The following is a 22,052-nucleotide window of genomic DNA, read 5'->3' on the forward strand; positions in this document are numbered from 1 at the left end:
AATAGTAGTTGCTTCTCATCTGCACCTTGACAGGGCAAGCCTGGCATTTCAAACCAGTGACCTCAGCACTCCAGGTCGACACTGCATCCACTGTGGCACCACAGATTAGGTTTGAATTTTATTTCTTATTTGAAAAACCATGGTCAGATTAATAGTGTCTATCTGTCTATGCATCAGGTCTTTCTCAATCATTCTATCTCTCCACCGAGCTAATAATAGAAAAATAAATTTACAACGTGGGGGGAGAGGGTGGATAGGTGTATGCCCTCAAATCTAAAGGTGAGATAAACTTCTAGGGCTTTGGTTTTATTCAAAACAAGGGGAGGAGAGTACCCAGAATAACAATGTTTCAGGTTATTCATTGTTAGCAATCATATAATTACATCAAAGCAAACTAAATCTATGTGCTCCTAGCTTCCCCTCACACCTATTAGAAAGTTCTCAAGCCACAATCTGTTACCCCTCCCCAAAAAATTAGCACACCTATTCAATACAATTCCTGAGTGTTTGATCAGCTACTCACACCTCAAAGAAACAACAACCCCCATCAGCCCCAGAAATAGCTCACAATAATGCCTGCCCTGTGGGCATTACCAACAGGTGGGGTTACAGGAGGTTCTCTTACTAAAATCAGGTGCATCTGTGCCGCTCACCTCCGAAGACAGAGCCTTTTGGAAACAAATGTATCACAGCTCACTAAGTCAGGAGAAATCCATGCCCGTTTTAGAAATTCAATTTAGCTTGGGTAAGCCTCCAAGCTCTAAAAGTAAGCTCTGTCAGAGTTTTATTATTCATAAATCTTCCCTTCGGGTTGGAAGCCTCCCGGCAGCCGCTGTCGCACAGTTTTTTTCTACTTTTTGATGTCAATAAAAAAATTTAACTCTTATTAGAGTCTCCCTGGATGATGAGTTTTAAGATACGAATCAAGATATCCATCAAAATTGTTGTCATACAACAACAACAAAAAAAACCACCTTTTAATTGTCTCCAGACTGCTAATGAGTGGTGAATAATCTAGACACAGAAAGTTGCGTCTGTATCAATGAACATGTCCAATTTCAATGAGGCAGATGGGCTGTAACCGGAGCTATGAATTATGGTTCCACTCAATTAGGGCATTATGTCAAGAAACAAATAAAGTTCTCAGCCTAAACTAATCATATAATGAGGATGCTTTGTTCATTTGGGAATGGAACTCTCTGAACCACCAAGATCCTAATGAATTTATTTTTTAATTAAAAAAATAATAATGGCCCTAATATGTCTGAAAAAAAAAAAAACAAAAACCTATCTCCAAACCACAAATGAGATGAAGAACATCTGAATTTGCTGGGTCGTGTGTTCAGAGGTTGGCATCCTGGAAAGTGAAAAGGCATTCTGGGTACAGAGTAGGTAAATGTTATATTTCACATCAATAAATACCATGGCAACAAAAACAGGAATCTAGATTCCCAGCCAATGGCCCTCTTGAGATAATATTTAGTATAGCAAATTTCAGCAGAGCCCAAGAATCTAGATCCCTCTGGAGTTTTAATATATCTGACCTTTGTCTTCTATGATGCAAATTACGATTTTAAGGTGCTCACAATTCACTCAGTAATCTTGATGCTTTAAGTGTTAAATGGAGACCTAAACTGAATTTATAACATTTGAAATGAGAACACTTTGCCTTGTAGATGACTAATGAAATTGGGGACTAATTGACTACTTACAATTAACTGGCTACTAGCCAAATCTCTTAGCATTTTCATGTTCTGTGCTTATAGTTCTATTCTCATGGGTCTCTGCTCCTTCAAATACATCTAGGCAGCTTCATTTGTATTAGGAAATATACATTAAGATAAAAGACCTCTCTGGATACCCGTGATAGCAGACTAAAATAATTTGATTTTTAATGGAATGTAAATTTAGGTTAACACAGAAATTCCAAGATAATCTTCTCATATTATGAATTTAAGAATAAGAAATTAAGCAACTTAGATTTTTAGAGAAGTGTCTTTTAGACCACTTCTAAAAGTCTTTATCCTAAATGTTGTTGGGTTGTTACAGACCTTTGTCTTGGTTCATTTTTAGAGGCAAAATCACAAACTCAGTATTATAATAAAATATCATGCACAGATATGATACATGAGCAGTTTTGTCTAACATTAGGGTACATGTTAATAATAATTTGAATTTATACAGCACAATTATTCTATAACCATCAAATAATTGCTAATTCTAAATTTCTCTTTTTCTACTCTGAAGTAAATATCCTCTGATATCTAGAATTATATAAAGAAAAGTTTTAACCATATCATCTTGAATTTTTCCTTTCAATTAATGTTTATACTCAGAAAAGACATGCTCAGTTTTCACGAGAATGGATCAATTTTTGGCTGCAAGAAATCCCATCCCCTGAAATGGCAGAAAGTAATGTCTTCTGCAACTGCTGATAATTCCCTTTGGTACAAAGCACTGAGCATGTAGACATGCTTCAAAGGATCTATACGACGCCAGGCTAAAGCCAACTGACAGAGGCATCCTGTCGTGGGCACAACTGTGCCTGACCTGCAGGCTCCAGGCCCCAGGAGTGACACGGTGGTTACGCCAGAGCACCAGTTCTCAAGGTGTGGACCAGGTGCCCTAGGGGTGCTTCCCTCCTTTGCAAGAACACTCAGAATCAAAATTATTTTTTAACTACCAAAGTTTTGTTTATTTGTTTGTTTTGTTGTTTTGCTTTTATAAATCTCAGTCTCTCATGAGTGCACAGTGGAATTTTCTGGAGGCTACATGACCTACAACATTACTGAATGCAGAGGGGCATTAAAGAGATTGGCAAAATCATCAACCATTACGACTCTTTCATTAAATTTATTTTTTCTGTTTTGGAAAATGTACTTAGTTTTTGTTTTAAAATAGAACTTGTCATAGGTATCACATTAGTGAAAGCATGGGCAAACTTTTTTAAAATGGATATAACCACCATTAACAAAAATTCTATGGGGTCCTTGAGCAATTTTTAAGAGTGGAGAAAAGTGAGAGCAAGAGATTTGAGAACAGGTGCAGTAAGAGACCTCTTGGGAGTCTCCTGACTATAAAGCCCCATGATACTAAGGTTCTGAGGGTCTATGGAAATGAACTCCAATGAAGAGATGGATCTGAATCTATGAACCCAGAAAATCAGGAAGCTCCTGCCTGGCCAGCAATCTACCCTTCCCCAACTCACACAGAGGGGACAGAGAGAGCCCTGGACCTCATGAAAGGCTTGTGAAAGTACTCATCTTTTTCCCTGCCCTCCCTGCCATCTCTGATCAGGACATGCTTGGGCACCAAATCCTCTGCTTATTGCTATAATGACTTTTCATCCCAGGGGTCGCCACCCTAACCCTCTTTAATAAGATGTCTTGGAACAGCTGGGTGAGTTAGCAGGTGCAGATGCATATAGGACAGAGGAACATTCTAGTAATTGGGTTTTGCTCAGGCCCAAGCTCAGACTCATGATGGAGCATCCAAAGTGGTTTGGAGGGCCCCAGGGAATGTTTAGAGCTGGCGTGGCAGATTGGCACTTTCCACACAATTGAATGAGTAGGCACCAGCGTCAGTCTCACCCAGTGGGAAGCAGGACTAGTTTTCCACATAATGTGAGTTCATTTTATAATTAAAAGAAAGAACACCCAGAACCAGAGCCAAAACTCATAGAATTCTCAGGGTTTACTGGGGATTTTTCATTATTATGAGTCAACTTCTGTTACGGCCGCTAAAGTTGGGGACCTAGGCTTACTCTCGGCTCTGTCACCATGAAAATCCATGTTCTTCCCATTGCTGTTCATATCCCAGCTCCTCCACTCCACGCCTGAATTTCCCCATTCATAAATTATGATTATTCCTACAAGTGAAGGTCAAATGCAGACTAGTCTCAGGATGCAAATACTCTGGTGTCTACTACATACTTTTAATTCCTGGTGAGTGACAGGAGTGCTCGCTGACACTGCCCCTTCCCTGGGACCAGCACTGCACTCCGTGTACAGGAAGGGCTGAAGCAGATTATAAACCCTTTTGTAAGGAGTCAAGCATTTCACAGTTTTCCAAGCACTTATCTCATTTGATCTTATTTTATCCTCACAACAACTGGGATGGTTCTCACCAACCCTAATGAAGAAAGCAGAGAACTATATTTGCATTGTAATTATCATGTTGCCCAAAATGGGAGTCCTCCACTGGGGAGGAAATCATTCTTACCACTGCATTTAGCTAGCTCAGTTTCTTTTGTAAAACCAGACCATCTATCTGAAGCACAGACATACACAGTAAGCTGATTTGTATGGAAGGCATGGTCCACACCTGCCACATGCCCAAGGCTGAGATGAGAAAACAGTGAGTAGTTGGACTACTCATGCCATCTTACCATTTTCACCAGATGTCTTGTCTTTTCCATTGGTTGCCCCAGCACCTTGTCGCTAAAGGCATAAAAAAAGAAAAGAATTGTTATCAAATGTATTCAGAATTATTTTTTCTCTCTTATAGTTTCAAATATCTCTTTCATTATATCAAGTTCTATATTACATTAGCTCGGGTGGTTAAAACAAGGTGCTCATGAGATCAGGAAATGATCAACTGAAAAAAAGGAGCTACTGAAGTGGCACAGACTACCTCCCTCGCCCACATCAAGGCACGGCAGGTGGGAGACTGTTGTTGACAGAGTATAACCTCACTGAAAATATGAAGGAAAAAGCCAAGGGTTCGTGCCAACCATGAGATCAGAGCTGTCACCTTTGCCAATGGTGGTCATTAGACTGCTACATCTTCATTCCAACCACAGCATCCAATGTCTTATTGAAATGAATTTTAATCAACTAAAAAATTATGTTGATAGTCACACTTTCTCCTGTTGTTATTTTTCTGTCATTGTTTATGCCTCTCCTATGCATTTTTATTTTACCAGGTTGACCAGAAGTATGACTATTTCATGGTTAGACTTGAATCTTTGAGCAAGATGGTCCAGGTAGAAGGTCAGGGGAGCTGTGTTAAATGTGTTACACGTGTAAACATATAAGCATATTTCCTCAAAGCTTATTTAGCTTTGGCTTTTTTACTCACTTTAAATAACACGATGTTCAGAATTATTCTAAGCCATGAAGAGAGAAGTATTTTGTCAATCAAATTTTCTGATAATTATCAGAAAATATGCTTTAAATTTTAAAAGGATTGAAGAGATGTAAAGTCTCTTAACTTTTAGGTGAGAAAAAAAATTAAGCCAGTTAGGGAGACTGATTTGTCCAAGGTCACGGGCAAGACCGAGGACTAGATTTCCTTGCCCAGAGGTGAGTGTTGCCCAGGAACTGTCATTGTTATGTAACTCTCTGCATGGGACCTTAGAAAGAAAGGCAGAGCACTGGATAAGGAGAAAACCTCAAGCACTGACTCCCATTAAGGGATAAAGAAGCCCTCAAAAATGGGTATTTTGGTTCAAGACTTCAGCCTAAAATAATACCAAAGAAATAATAATCAGTTAATTAGTTCCCGTTAGTGTTCAATGTTGTCATGAGAAATTACCTGGTCCTTAGTCAAACTTGATTGAGAAAATGTCAGGACCTGACTGGTGTAAACAAATGGGGTGAGCAATAAGGATTTATGTTAACAAAGTTAACCATCCTGTGTTCGCTTATTGCCTTCTGTAGATGATAGCCCAAGAGAGACAAAATCAAGTCTCCTGATCATTACCAACCCCACAACACACACGCATGCGCACACCCCATCCCAGCCAATGTGAAGCATAAATATCCACCCAGGTCAGGGGGTGCTCTGTCCCATTCTGAGAGGGAAAAAACACCTCACTCTGGCAGGAAGTGGAAGAAAAGGTGACAAGTTGGAAAGTTGACCTAAGTGTGGGTCCCTTCTTCATATTTAAGTCAGTACACATAAGATTGTCAGAATGATAGATCTTTCCTAGGGTCCCATGCAGGGAGACGGTTGCAGTTCTTAGCCAAACATCAATTATTCTTTGAGACACCCCATTAAGTCCCCATGCTATAGTATCATTATCTAAAGCACTCAACCTGTATTATATACACACCATCTACATTTAAACCAAATTACATATTTCTTAAAGATCATGGATTTGCAAGTAAAAATGCCCCTTTCTTTTTTCCTTGTGCTTAACTTCATAGCTCCTCTTTTCAGTGACAATTGTGGTCATTCCTACTCTCATAGAAATGTGATCACCATTGTGGAGGATCAAGCCAGCAGCACAGCGGCTTTCCCCAGTATTCAAACACTCTACCCTTCCCACATTATGGAAAAATGGTTCATTTAAAAAAATCAAATTCCAAGAAATAGAAAAACAGTGTTCTAGAGTTGAATAAAGTCAAATTAAATGGCTTACACATACAAAATAGGTGCACACTCAATCCCACCATCTTTAAATACATTGACAACTTTCAAATGTCACAAATTCTTCATTTTATAAAAGATCACTTTTTAGGAACCCAAGGAAAATCAAAATGAAATGCATGGATTAAGGAACAAAAAGGAGTCTTCTTTCCAGGATTTCTAAGGCAGGGTTCTTGCATCAGGCCTTATCCGATGGAGGCAAAATGCAGCTAGTTGATAGGTGTCATAAGGAAATGGTGTCTCGGATTAGAAAATGATCCTGACAGGGGAGAACTGATTATTGAAAACATCCTTTTTTCAGAATCCTTTGAGACCTTGTGACATTTTTCAGGCAAATCTGAGAGCAGTGGGGTAATTATCTAAGAGCTTTCCTGTTCCCAGGATCTTGCAGGTCATCACACATGATTGTTCTGTCACCAGGTCCAGGTGAGAAGACTGATATTCCCCCAAATTGGTAAATGAAGAGAGTCTAAATCAGCCTGGTGTCAGGGCGGTCATGGCTCACACATGCCACAGCCAACATGCTCCAAGGGCTCCCAGACATCATCGACTCATAGAATTACAACAACATCTCTGACAAAGTACGTACCCTCATTATCCTTATCAGCCTCACTTTACAGATTGTATCCTGAAGTACAAAAAGGATTTAATCAAGTTCACACAGCTGGGAAGTGGCACAGACATGACTCCAACCCAGAGGCACCTGCTCCAAAGCCCTCCCTTTAAACTTCTGAGCGTGAGCATCTCTCTCAGTATCCCCCTGAGGGCCTCCCTCAGCAGGTGGGGAGTACTGAGACAGAAAAAGTCCTATGTGAAGGTCACTGTGACTTCATTAGCACCCAAGAAAAGGTTTTGAAGACACCCGACTTATGGAAAGCAGAGTCAAACCAATAGTCCAGGGATCAATCATACTGCTATGAGGTCTTTTGTGAAATTTTAATAACACAGGATCCCATAACTAGGCTATGCTGAAATGGATGGATGGATGGATCGATGGGTGGATGAATGGATCAATGGATTCATCCTTGTATCTTGTGTCTGAGAAATGTCTCACTCACCTCACCCAATGGTGACTACTCCACGAACACCAAGACTTTGTGTAGATTTCACAAGGAACAATATGGGTGGAGAAATAATCGAGTCGCTCATTTTCAAAGGAAACCTAGGCTTTGCGACCAATGTGTAATCAGGCTATTTCTGGGTCTGCTGGTGATGGTCAGTAAAACAGCATGCTTCTTATTTAAACTGACTGGTAAGACACTGTATTACTGATGTGCGTTCATCCCCGTGGTGTAGGATGGAAGAGATCGGACGTGCCTTCATAGCCACTCCAAGCTCAAGGTGCAGGGAGAAATGGATCTGAAGTCAGTTACTTACTAGAAAGTTGGCGTAGCCTGCTGGTGTGGAGTATCTTATGTAAAGGGATTGTCCGTGATTTTGCAACTTGGTTGAAGAGAGTCAGCCAGCCAAATTTATGTGATGAGTCACACACCTCTCCCCAGACCTATTGGTGAGATCCACTGTGAGTGACCTGCTCGACAGAGGCTCCACAGACTTCAAGCAGGTGTGAAGGGACAACATGTCACCTCTTGCCCATCTTGTGCTGTGAGTTTCCACCACTCGACTTCCTGCCTTGGGGCTTCTTCCTTGTCCCTGGGCAGATGCCAAGGTTGAGACACTGCCCAGTCTAGAAGCATCAGGAATTGACACTCTGTGGTGTATGTCTTGGACCAGAGAGAGGCAGGGCAGTTGATAACTCAGTCACCTTTTTTCTGCTGGGATCTGTGCTCAGACATGGCTCACACAGCCTTGAAGGCACCAGATGAGCATCTGCGTGCAGCTACCTGGCAATGTCAGCTGGGCGATGAATCCTCCCAGGCTCTCTTCTCTTTTCCCACTGTTTCTCCCTCCCTCCTGGTCCCCCCTTTTTTATTTGTAGCACAGACGGCATTTTTCTCAGGCTCTGCTTTCTGGGAAACGAGGTGAAGGCATATTCTTTGTCATTTTCCTGTAGCCATTGCTGCAACCGGACTGTCAGGCAAAATTACTTCAAAAATTAAGCCTTTTAATACCACTTTTGCCTTTTTATAGAGTCTTGGCTATCAGAGGAGCTCTCATACTCTTGCTCTGTATCTAGGCAGTGGGCCTAACCCAGGCAGGTCACCTAAATTCAAGTCTCTTTACTGGTTTTCAAAAACTACAGGAATGTGTAAATAAGGAAGGCCGGCAATTGGAGCACTTATGAGATTGTACCTGACTCCCCTGTGCCACCATGATGTTCTTTCGAGTTAACAAAGCTACTGTAGTCATCATAACCTGCATGCCTTTTTCCATACGAACAACTGAAAACCTACTTTTGCCCACAGAAATTTCTCCTGTTAGTGGACTTTGCTCTCTCCCAGGTTGAGAAATAAAGATTCTTTTCAAAAGCTGACTGTCAAAATGAGGTACATTCATCAATGTGCAAAACCACAGGCAGGCAGTGAAGGTCACAGATTCAGGGTCAGAGGCCCAGACTCAACCCACGGTTGGGGGTGGGAGTGAGAAGGTAGCTCATTGCTGGGACTGTTTATTTTTCTTCCCATGAGCCAGACCCGGAGAGTCCCCAGGAGAAGGGCACATCCTTCCTCTGACTGGCTCACAACCTGGAGGGACAGACAGAGACTAACCCAACCACCTCAATACTGTGGGTAAGAGCTTGACCCAAGGTGGCTAAGATCAGGGGCATGGGTGAGAGACCCCAGTGGGGATATCAGAGAGGATTTCCACCTCTTGAGAAGACATTTGAGTGCTAGCAGCCCCAGCAGCTATGCATTGCTGGGAAATCCCTTGTCCAATCTCCGTTTCCTCCCTCTTAGAACCCATCAAAACCACTGGCTCTTACTGGCCAGGTGTAAGGACCTGGCACCCAGTAGGTGTGCGCTTCCCACCGGCCCATCCTGACAGTATTTCCCATAAGAGATATTATTTGGTGCTATCAATCTGATGGCAACTGTGTATCAAGAGAAGGGTGAGTCCTTGTTTTAAGGCACTTTTTAGCAACATCTGGCTCTGTTGGACTCTGCCTACCAAGTAGTTGCAGAGATTTGGCAAAGAAGGAAAAGACAAATCCATCTTATTTTCGTGATGGCTTAGAGACTCTTATTAGCGAGTGCTACTGAATGCCACCTAGCCCCTGGTGATGCTTTTGTTCTTAAGTAATTTTTCTTCTCAGTGTTGTCTTCTTTTCATGCCGCTGCATCCCAGGACTTGCATTTCTAATGACTCCAGCATTTCCAGCACCACTGAAACAGTATCATGACAAGCAGCTCCTCAGATGGCTCATAAATAAGAGGAAAAGCACAAAGCTGTGTATCTTTGGCAGAGATTGGTTCATATATTGCAAATTCTTTGAAAAATCGACACCCAGCCCCAAAGAGATCCCAGGAGAAGGGCACATGTCAAAATGGAGACACTTGCCTCCTGCCCTGCCCCAAGGATCTCTGTGCATCCCTCTCAGTGTTTTTCTGAGTTTTCTCTGGATTGCCGTGCTTATTGAAACAGTAAGTAAGAAACACCTTCTTGTTTCTCTATGGTTCTGTGTTTCATGTTTTATGGACAGAGGCTCATGTGTGTCTTAGACGAGGTATCAAACCATGGCGAAGGCACAGTGAAATGGGGTAAACAGCTGGGGCGGCCAGCAGGTCACAGCCCATCACTTGGGGCCAGTGCAGTCATTAACCCAGTGGCTTCTCAGGAACATCAAAGGCACGTCATTAAAGGCCTCTCCCAGATCAGAGTTCCTGCATTTTTCTAAAAAGCAGAAGAGCCTGACCTGTGGTGGCGCAGTGGGTAAAGCGTCGACCTGGAAATGCTGAGGTCACCGGTTCGAAACCCTGGGCTTGCCTGGTCAAGGCACATATGGGAGTTGATGCTTCCAGCTCCTCCCCCTTCTCTCTCTCTGTCTCTCACTCCTCTCTCTCCCTCTCTGTCTCTCTCTCCTCTCTAAAAATGAATAAATAAAATAAAATAAAAAGCAGAAGAGACTTTCCTGCCAACCTTTTGCGATGAGGACAGGATAGATAGAGTTGCTTGCCTCTGATAGTTTTTAATCATCTAGAATTCTATGAGTACCATTCCAAAAATTGAGCATTAGAAACTCCACTAATTTAATCTCTCAAGGTGTAGACCAGGGGTCCCCAAACTATGGTCCATGGGCTACATGTGGCCCCCTGAGGCCATTTATCTAGCCCCCACCGCACTTCTGGAATGGGCACCTCTTTCATTGGTGGTCAGTGAGAGGAGCATAGTTCCCAATGAAATACTGGTCAGTTTGTTGATTTAAATTTACTTCTTCTTTATTTTAAATATTGTATTTGTTCCCGTTTTGTTTTTTTACTTTAAAATAAGATTTGTGCAGTGTGCATAGGGATTTGTTCATAGCTTTTTTTATAGTCCGGCCCTCCAATGGTCTGAGGGACAGTGAACTGGCCCCCTGTGTAAAAAGTTTGGGGGCCCCTGGTGTAGACTTTGGCTGTGTTTTCTTCTTTTTCAAAAGATGGTTAAAAATAAAATGACAGGTCTTTTCAATGACAGGTACATTAATTAACCCTTACAGTTCTTCCTCATTTGTCCCTGCACTGCTCTCACCTAGCAAGACCCGAAGGCTGAGCTTCTGCCTCAACACCACACTCTGCCCCTAGCATTTCTATTCTGACCTTCATGGTAATAGAAATAACTAGCTTTGCTATCGTTTTGGGAGGCCATGTTTAGGGATTTTGTCTTCTTGAAATTCGTTTTATATTTTATCCTGTAGTCATGTTTTTTAATTAGTATTTGCTACCCTTAATTTTTTCTTTGTGCCAATGTTCTTTTTAAATAACGCTGTTTTACTCGTACATATAGAGCAGGCAGACAGCTGTCGGGGTGGGGGCTGTGTGAGAGAGGTGAAGGGGTTGAGCAAAAAAGGACCAAAAACAAGAAAGAGAGAGAGAGAGAGAAAGACGCATGGACACAAACAACAGTATGGAGATTGCAGGGGCGGGGTGTGGGGAGGAGGTGGAGAAGGGCACAGGGGTGATAAATGTGATGGACAAAGACTTGAGTTGAGGGGGATGAAATACAATATGGAGTAGAGATGTGATGTAGAATTGGGCACCTGAAACCTGGATAATTATATTAATTCATGTCACTCCAATAAAACTAAGTAACAATATAACTACCTCATCAGTTTGTGAGAGTTAAATGAGATTTAAAAAGCAAAAACAGTCAAATAGTGTGGATCTGGTCCCTAAAATAAAAATGACTGCAAAATAATAGTAAAAGAGGGCTGCCCTTTTCTTTCCCATTGTATTCAACTGGCAGGAAGATACGGTAACGCGAGCACGTTGGGCTCAGCAGCTGGGAGACCAGGAGGAACCCCAGCTCTCAGGCGTGGCCGAATCACTGTGAACAAGTGATTTCACTCATATCTTGGCCTCTTTATATGCTCAGCTTCTTCTTCATGAAGGACAAAATTAAATTAAATTAAATGTGTATCTCATGTGGCTACTATGAGAATCCAAAGAGAGGATATCAGTATTTGTCACCATTGTTTTCATAAAGTAAGCAGCCTCTACCTGTTAGTTACGAAGTTATTAATTTCAGTTGACATTTCCTGGGCCCCTGATCCTGGCATGGATGTATTCTATGTGTTCGGTACCAACCACAGCTTGTATTTTTCCTGAAAAGAGAAGTCACAGGAGGAGGGTGGAATGATGGCCAAAAGAAGAGTGTGTAAGGAAGCTGGGAGGGCTGAGCGGCCGTGGCACAACGTGTGTGCCTCTAACTCAATCCACAGACTCTTCAAAGAAATGCTTATTCATCCAGCCCCTTCCTTCTTAGTCCTTCCTTAGATTATTCTCAGAATAGAGGCTGTTGGTATAAAGGTCAGATGCTTTTTAGAATGGCTGCTGTGATTGAACAAAAGATAATAGGCTTTCAGACAAAGACATAGATATTCACTATTACTTCTCCCTGTCTACACAGGAGGTACCAATTCAAGCAGGGCAAGACAAAAAGACAGAGGAGATTTGCTTTCTCCTGTCCCAAGAAGTCACGACTGACCAGTCAAACACCAAGGGAAATAAAGAAGATAGACAACTGTCAATAAAAGATAAATGTAAATGCAGAATCCAAGACATGCCAGTGAACTACCTCATTTAAGGGCACATCTACTTTATACAAATGGTGAGAAAGAAAACCAACAGGCACGGCCAGTTTTCTAGAGCTAAATGAAATCTATTCAGTATCACTGTGAAAGCACCAACCCTGCTCATCCCCCCTAGAATCATGTGATTTGGGGGAAACTTCTATATTTCAGAGGCCAGAGAAGCTGACGTAGGATCAGAAAATCCACAGGTAGTTTCCCCAAATTACAGAAATTCTCCACAGAGAAAAAGACCCAGTTTTGCTTTGCTTTCAACATTAACACCAGCATTGCATTCACCCATCTCTTCCTCAACACTGCTACTAAAGCACATTGCTGGGTACAATCAAAGGAAGGCAAAGCATGGGCCCACAGAAAGAAAATGTCCCTGTGGCCAGGAGAATCGTGCCCTGCCAACCCCTACACAGCCACCCAACCTGGGCATAAAATGGTTAGTCACCATGGTCAGGTGGCTCTACCATGGTAGAGCCAGTCATGATCTACTGAACACAACTTCCTCACCAGGGGAACAAAAGAATGAGCAGGAGAGGAAAATACACAACCAAACCCACTGTGCAACAAGAGGAGCCACGCTTAAGGCTGAGTCAACGATGATGCTTACAGGTTTGGCAAAGACATTTTCCTATTTTGCACCAAGGCATTATTAGGCACTTTCTCTGCAAATGCAAACCGCTTAACACTTCTATGGCAACAACCTGTGAGGTGGATATGACAACTATCTCAATTTGATAGAGAGAAGACTTCAGGCACAGAGAGGTTTGGCAACATACCCAAAGACCTAGAGCTGCTAAGTGAAAGAGATGGAGTTTGAATCCAGGCAGACTGGCTTGGAAGTCAGCACACTTGCCACACTGGCTTGGATAATAGAAGACCTAACTTTGACACCCCCTCTGCCACCAACATCACAGATGATATGCCTCGGTTCGTTGGGTGGCAGAGGGGGAAGCATGCCTCCTGACTCTCCTCATTGTGGAAAACCATGACATCCCACAAAATCCAATGCATGAAAATGCATTGACTGCTGTAAGAAAACGGGTAAACACACTTCAAAGGATTCTCGAGAACACTGGCACCACATGTTGTAGGTTCAGCACCCATTCTGACACCATGTCACCCAAATCTGCAGCTGTGACCTGCACCTGTGAGGTCACGGCTCCAGGACCATGCGGACAGCTCTCGCTCGGTGATCGCTCTGCCTGGGTGTCCTGCCTGGTGTTTCACACACTTAACCAGCTTCACGGGCTCTCGTCCATATGCCTCTCCTATGAGAGCCAAAGCTCTGCCCTCATGTGCTGACTTCCCGTGATGAGGAGCAGATGCTGACTTGGCATGCTGGCTACCCAGCGTACTCTTCCAAGACGGGGTGTTTCAAGGCTGCAGAAACTACAGACTTTCTTTTTTGGTAATAAAGAAGCAGCCAGGGTTTTTTCCTCCACTCAACTAAAACAAAAATAGCTTCAGGACATGGCAGAAGCCTGAGGTTGTATACTCTTCCAAGGAAGGGGAATGGTTTGTCCTAAATCAGCTGTCACAACTCAAGCCAATTGAGACACAGATTAGAAATCAGGGATAAAGGTTACCTGGCCTATTCGATCAGCTGCTCCCTGGGAAGGCAAAATTTCCAGCCCTCTCCCCACAAAAACAAAATGCACACATACCACCACCTCCACCAGCACCATCGCCTTCATGACAAATATGTGCTCCTTATTTTATTTTCAGATCTCTCCAAAACCCAGAACATAATTTGCTGGAAAATAACCCCTGTTATAATTCGGTTGAAGGTGGCCTTCTAGGGTTGAGGCTGAAGCTTCTGCCCTGGGATGCTTCACATCTGCACTCATTGACCCTGACTTCCTATGCTGAGGACTCTCTACTTCCCAAGCACACAAATGTTTCTTTAATGGAACAGGCCTAAGACATCTGCCCTCTGTGTTCTCTGGCATGGCACACATAGGAGAGAAGGTGAGGATGGAAGATGAGTGTAGGACAAAGACCTCAGGACAAAACAGGCCACTGAAGCGTACATCTGAGTGAACCACCAACGCTCAGTAAAGACATTTGGGACAGAAATTGGGTGGATTTTTCACATGGGGGTTATAATTTAGCATTTACATGGTCTTTGAAAATATACACATGTTCCAAGTGGTTTTGAATCAATTTAGTTACAACAGTCCTGCAAGGGCAGCCAGCATCACCTAGCTTCTTGTTCAAGCATCCTGCTAAGTGGGCTCCCTATCTATCAGTCTGTCTGTCTGTCTGCCTGTCTAACTATATATCTATCTCTTTTCCCACTAAGAGCAATCAGACAGCCCCATCCTTACCCAGGTGTGCAGGAGAAGAAGGGTCAGCCTCATGACCATGTGACCCATGTAGTTACACAGGGCATCTGGCTTAGAAAGAACCTCAGCTTGATTTAATGCTCTGTCATCATTGCCATGAAATTCTTAATAACATTGAACACAGAGTCCCACATTTCTGGGGGGGTTTTTTGTTTGTTTGTTTGTTTGTATTTTTCTGAAGCTAGAAACAGGGAGAGACAGTCAGACAGACTCCCGCATGCGCCCGACCGGGATCCACCCAGCATGCCCACCAGGGGGCGACGCTCTGCCCACCAGGGGGCGATGCTCTGCCCCTCCGGGGCGTTGCTCTGCCGTGACCAGAGCCACTCTAGCGCCTGGGGCAGAGGCCTAGGAGCCATCCCCAGCGCCCGGGCCATCTTTGCTCCAATGGAGCCTCGGCTACAGGAGGGGAAGAGAGAGACAGAAAGGAAGGAGGGGGGGGGGTGGAGAAGCAGATGGGCGCTTCTCCTGTGTGCCCTGGCCGGGAATCGAACCCGGGACTTCTGCACGCCAGGCCGGCACTCTACCACTGAGCCAACCAGCCAGGGCCCCACATTTCTGTTTTTTACGGCCCCCACAGATTGGGTCATCGGCCCTGACCCCACTGCCCAAGTTCAAGCTCACTCAGACTTCTCCATTCTGTCCTAGCTACTGTCCACTCAGAAGGGGTTTACTGCTGAGGTAGATGGGCAGATGACCACAGTGCTGTTGCTTGCTTTTAGATTGGCTCGTTTCAGAGGATCTGCTTGACTCCTCAGTTCATGTCCATCTTCCTTGCGTAACACAGGAATGGGGGCAGGGTCCCCTGAGGGCACAGCTTATAGTTCTAAAGTCACATTACTCTGCATTTGTATTTTTGTAATGTGAGAATTCAAAATCCGCATCCCAAATCCAACCGTGGGGGAACTCTCGCCTGAACTTCAGCCAAATCTATCAGTGAGAACTCAGCAAAAAGAATGATGACAGGGAAAGTCACAAAACAGTACCCAGAAAATGAAGCAAATCTCCTTTGAAGATGGGGAAAATTAAATCTAGATGAAAAAATAAATGAACTCACAGGAGGTATTTGGAGGAAGTGCTTGACAAATTGCTACGTCTATTTTAAGAAGTTATCTTCAAGAAGAGGTAAAATAGCCCACATTTCTGAGGTATAGAACACCACCAGGAAATGTTTGCATCATGACACTATATTACCTCTGGTTCTAACGAATAGGACTCTGAAGATTAACCGTCAGTTGTGGTGACTATTCCTCAATCAGTACTGTACGGAGCCCCTGCTTTTGTCAGTGTTGACTTCATCGGGAAGGTTTTCCTGAGAACTCCTTCCCCTCCTTGGGTCTGCACAAGGACGTCAACCATGCTTCCCTAGCACTTGACTGGCACACTGAACAGAGCTGTCCTCTGCATGGACCCTGTACTCCAGTGAATATCATATGATACCGTTTCCCCCGCCACCCTAGAAAGTCCTTGAACTGTAAAAACCATGTCTTACTCATTCACCAGCACAAACTCCAACATAAAATGGTTTCTCTATCCATGTGAGTTGAACAGTATGTGCTGGGACATGAAAAGGGACAGGAGACACAGTCCCTTTCCTTTAAAGTATCACGATTTAGAAGGCAGAGAGAAACGTGACTAACAACATAACTGATTACCAATTGTGCATACGATGGTTTTTACCCGAGAAAGGGCCACCACTCCCTGGGAACGTGTTTTATAAGAGTTTCATCTGGGAGTTCAAAGTGCTCTTTTTTATTCAAGCAGAGCCACGGAAGAAGGTAAGGGAAGGAATGGAGGGGACTGGTGTAAACGCAAAATCGGGGAACTCTGCCTGGCAAGGCAGAAGAGAACTCTGTCCACAGGGACTTAGCAAGAGGCTCACAGGAGCAGCAGTCCCAACGTCGGCCATCCTCCCCATGTGTGACTGGGTCAGGAGGCCCAGGCAGGCGGTGTGGACACCTAAATCTCTGAAAATAAAGCAGAAGACCCGATAAAGGAAAGAATGATTTTGTCAAGGCTTCAGTCATCGTCCTTTTTCTATTGGAGAATAATAAAAAATAAAAAATAAATTCCAGGACAATATTATTTTTAATATATTTCATGTCCAAGCCCTAAACAGAATTGGGACAAGTGGACAAAAAAGGATGTGGGTTGTAGAGAGGATGTGACAGAAAATGAGAAATATAATAGGATAGGAATTGTGTAAGTGAAACCTAGATGGGCTTTTCCTCAGGAAGCTCTCTGATTTTGTACAAGATTAGCCTTTGGGCACTCACTTCCCTATTTTAACATGACTACTTTGAATGAAATGACAAGGATGGCCTCCTTTAAGTCCTTGAATACTAAGTAAGCTCATAGAAACAACAGTCTTTCCCTAGGTCAATGGCCTTTAAGCAGGCTGACTGCACCCCAGGGATGGGCAGGGCTACCATGTTCAGTTGCACAGTTTGTGCCCAGCACAACCTCTGGGGGTACCATTGGTATAAACCTCAGTATGATGGCACCCCTGGGGTTGTGAGATGCTGAATTCCCATAGCCATCCATGGTGAAGAGGACTTTAGAATTTCTATTTATATCTCATTAGGATCTCAGAAGATCAATTAAAAAAAATTAGGTTTGATCAATAACCAATATCTGGATTGATGCTGGCATTGTCCCTGGGTAGGTAGGGAAGAGTAGGAGTCCCACGACTGCAGAATGTCCAGGACACCCTCACTCTTGACCTGCTCTCAGAATATTGCCTAAGTGCTGCACTGTAGTTCCTTCTGCTCTGTGAGAAGATGTGTAGATTATACAGTCTACCTTTAACTAATCTTCCCACAGTGGGAAAGTGACTTAAAGAAATTCCTGCACAGTCACATGATACAACATCGATGAACCTTGGGGACAATATGCTAAGTTAAATAAGCCAGATACAAAAAGACAAATACCATGTGATTCCACTTAGATGAGGTAACTAGAGTCATCAGATTCATAAAAATACCAACTAGGATGGTGTTGACCAGGGATTAGTGGGACAGCAAGGAGGGGAGTTGTTGTTTAATGGGGACAGAGTTTCAGTTGTATGAGATGAAAAAATTCTAGAGATCTGTTTCTCAACAACATAAATAAACACTATTGAATTTTACACTTAAAAATGGGTACGATTATAAATATTATATGTGTTTTTCTTTCACTGCAATAAAAAGATTCCTGCATAAAATTTTCACAGACTGAAAACAATACTTATACTGCCAACAAAAGCAACAAAAGAACAATGGAACGCCAACCAACCTTTTCCTATTAGAATTCTCCCTGAGCGCCAACAAGAGCTTAAAAACTAGTCATTGAATTAGTCTCAGAAAGAAGTGCAGTTACCAAGACCACATGAATTATAGATTTCCATGCTTTTCCATTTACAATTAATTAACTTTCACAAGTACACAGTGTGTCTTGAAATTTTGGCAAGGGTTAATAAAGCCATTACAATTAGCAAGATATCTAAAAGAATGGTTTTCTTTATCATTCTTTCTTTATCATTCTTTCATTTTTAAAATATTTTGTATGTTTTACGACTACTTATGGTAATATATTAGCACATTAGCACATACCTAATTTAAAAATAAATTTAAAAAATTTATTGTGCATGCATGCATGTTCAAAAATGTATCTTTTTAATGTTTATTGTTTGTTTTATAACTACACTTCATATATTAGCACATTAGCACTTATACATAACTTTAATATAAATTTTTAAAAGTTTGTTGTGTGTACATGTTTAAAATTTTTTCCTGAGAAGGTACAGTACCCAAAACTGTAGAGATGACTATTCTAAGGGAATGTGCCCCAAAATTAGACACCACTCCATTGTTCTGTCATGGATCTGTGGAAAGACTGATCGGATAGTTTCTAAAAAGTTGATAAGCTTTGAATGTCCATTCTTAGATATAATATTTGTCAATGGTTATTATTAAAACAATGACAGCTAATTGTGGGAAAGTCAAAGTGGGAATGGAGAGGATCTCACAGGAAGAAGACAGAATCATACTTGGTCACCTTGAAATGTGTGGGGATATGTCCTATCGTATGCTGGTTTGAAGTTTTGCTTGTTGCTGCCTCCTTCTACAGTTTTTTGAAACAGAAGAGATACAATTTTTTTTTTTTTTTACAGAGACAGAGAGAAAGTCAGAGAGAGGGATAGATAGGGGCAAATAGACAGGAACGGAGAGAGATGAGAAGCATCAATCATTAGTTTTTCGTTGCGACACCTTAGTTGTTCATTGATTGCTTTCTCATATTTGCCTTGACCACAGGCCTTCAGCAGACCAAGTAACCCCTTGCTGGAGCCAGCAACCTTGGGTCCAAGCTGGTGAGCTTTGCTCAAACCAGATGAGTCCGCACTCAAGCTGGGGACCTCGGGGTCTCAAACCTGGGTCCTCCGCATCCCAGTCAGATGCTCTATCCACTGTGCCACTGCCTGGTCAGGTGAGATACAAATTTTAAAGGAGGGCTTCATGCCCTCACCCATCTTGGATGTGGGTGATTTTGTGTCAACACTGGTGTCTACTGATGACCTCACACCCCGCAGAGACCGGCACCCTGGCTGCTCCGACACAATTACACTCAGGCTCACAACTGGACCAGTTCATGATGTTGGAGATTTCTCTGCACAGCAAACAAGTGTGTGGACATGTGAAAAAGAAAAACCTAAGCATATTTGTGAGGCTCAAGAAAAAAGTTATATTTTTCTAACAAAACAGTAGATGTTGCTTAACAAAGAAATTAGGTACTTAAGAACCTTAAATTTTAAAACAAGTATCTTTTCTTAGTTTTTAAATATTGGAACCTAGTCACATGGTGGACAGAAAAGAATATTAGCTAAACAAAAGATCTTGGGAGAAAAAGAGGACGTATTTCCTTGTCCTGATTTTACATCTTGTTTTGTTAAGACAAATGCTAATGAAGATTGTCAACCTCTGGGGTCCTCTTTTCAGGCATTGTTTAAAATTAAAATAACTAATCACTTGGTTAGACTCTTGGCCAAGGCACAGGTGTGGTGTTCAAGGACAGACGAGCATTTTTTTTTGTCATGCCACTCCATGACCGCTGTGGATGTGAAAACCACATAACACCCGGGAAAGCCCAATCTCAAACCAGCGCAGGTGCAAACCCAGCTATCAAATCGTCACAAACTAGTATTTAAAAACTAACATTCGAAAGACCTTCCAAACCACTGAGTGAAGGATTGAAGTATGGATGACCAGAGGCAGTTCAGCCTTAGCAAAGTCTGCAGTGCCCTCACACTGGGGACAGAGACCTTCCAGAAAGAGAACTCCCCTCTTCTCCATTCTAGTTCCATTGCAATATGAAAATTGCTTCATTTGAATAGTTCACACATTTTGGCTTCTTTCCCCTTAGATGTTCTGTGGGATAGTTTTCAATTTGTGGATGATTACCTTCCTGCTTTATGATCCTAATTTGTCTTTCTTTTATTTATAAGGTGGCGGTTTAAGAGTAAAATATAAAATAATGGCATTTAGTGGGTGATTGATATTTCCACTTGCAATGTTATAAATATGGCCAAGCATTTCCCTTTCAGAAATGGAATGAGAAGTGATTCAGTGAGACTTCAAAGCATAAATTTAGGGCTATTTGCAAGCAGATTGATGCCTGGAATGTGTAACTTATGCAAATTGTTCATGTGAATCAGCCCAGAAATGCATGCTGGTTTTATAGGTCTGGGCCATTGACGGGTGTGGCAAACTCACTTGGTTTATGATACAAAATAGTGATCAATAACACAGCCTCATACCCATACCCACCAAATTGAATGGGAAATGTTTCTCTATTCATATTTATACCTCAATTCATTGGGGGAAGAGTGGTAAAGGGTTTCTGCCTGGAGATAACAAGGAAGAGGACACAGACCCTGTTAGACTACACAGGGGGTGGGTACACAGTTCAGTGTCCAACCTCCCAGCAGAGCAAACGCATATGAATTGTCATATCTCCCTGTTTCAAATATAAGTTAATTTAAAATATTCAAATAGGCACATAAAATTGATGTTTGTTTTAATTAATATCAAAATTGAGGATTCATTTTAAACAATTAATTATAATATTTAAACATGCCATTTGCTTTCTGCATGCTTGATAGATCCTGCTTTCCACAATATGCCCGAATTTGCAGTCTGGCTGACTGTGACTCAGCGTGAGGAGCTATCTTACTGAAGATCTGCTTAGTTTCTCTCTGATTCCCCTATGAGCACAGCCAAATTGGTTTTCTATTTCAACAGAGCCAACTGTTTTCCAAGGCATTCACGGGCTCTGCCTCACTCGCTACACTCCCTTTAGTTCAAATTTTATAGAACTCATCTCAATGGGGAAAACCCTGAACTACAGGATATTAGATTTCTCCACCCCTCCTCCAGCATCCCTGTTTTCCTTGTCATCTTCTCTAATGTCAAGAGTTCTTTCTGTTGAGATCCTTCCCAGTGTTTCTCATTTCCTTTGCCTACCATGAAAGCATGTGTTTTGCATGTATAACAATGCCTTCATTTCCAACATAGAAGAGTTTAAATGGACAAACGCAGGTTTCAGACCAGGAGTACAGAACAAAAGGCAGAACTTTCCCTTTTCAGACCTACCCAGGCCACACATCTTAACATTTAGAAAAGAAGATCTGGTCCATGGGCCACATTCACTGACAAATCCACACCCTGACATCCATGTATTCATCTGGTGACTAAACATCACCGAGTGCCAAACCAGGAGCCAGGCCTCGTGGATGACATAAAGTTGTCCCTGTCTTCAGGAAGTTCACCATCTAAATAGGATAATGCTAATAAACAAAATGTAACTTATAATACTTGCTATGGACTGGGTGTTTTCTGTTTTTCCAAGATTTATATGCTAAAATCCTAACACTCGAAGGTAATGGTCTCAGGAGATGAGGCCTTTGGGAGCTGAGTAAGTGGGGAGGGTGGAGCCTTTGTGGATGGGATCAGTGCCCTTAAACAGGAGACCCCAGAGTTCTTCATCTCTTCTACCAAATGAGGACACAGCAAGAAGTCTGTGACCCAAAAGAGAGCTCTCGCCTGACTATGGTGCACTTTGATGTTAGACTTCTAGTCTCCAGAACTGTGAGTCGTAAATTTCTGTTGTTTACAAATCAC

General features: G+C 42.4%; 1 protein-coding gene across 1 annotated transcript in view; it reads right to left on the reverse strand.

Moving 5' to 3' along the window:
* The window catches only part of PCP4 (Purkinje cell protein 4), a 47,206-nt gene that overhangs the window by 20,314 nt on the left and 4,840 nt on the right, over positions 1-22,052 (reverse strand). The window contains exon 2 of the mRNA XM_066254960.1: positions 4,388-4,439. Coding sequence (XP_066111057.1) covers positions 4,388-4,439 — 52 coding nt within the window. The remainder of the gene's footprint in view (positions 1-4,387; positions 4,440-22,052) is intronic.

Source organism: Saccopteryx bilineata, chromosome 2 (genome assembly GCF_036850765.1).
Source record: "Saccopteryx bilineata isolate mSacBil1 chromosome 2, mSacBil1_pri_phased_curated, whole genome shotgun sequence".
NCBI lineage: Eukaryota > Metazoa > Chordata > Mammalia > Chiroptera > Emballonuridae > Saccopteryx > Saccopteryx bilineata.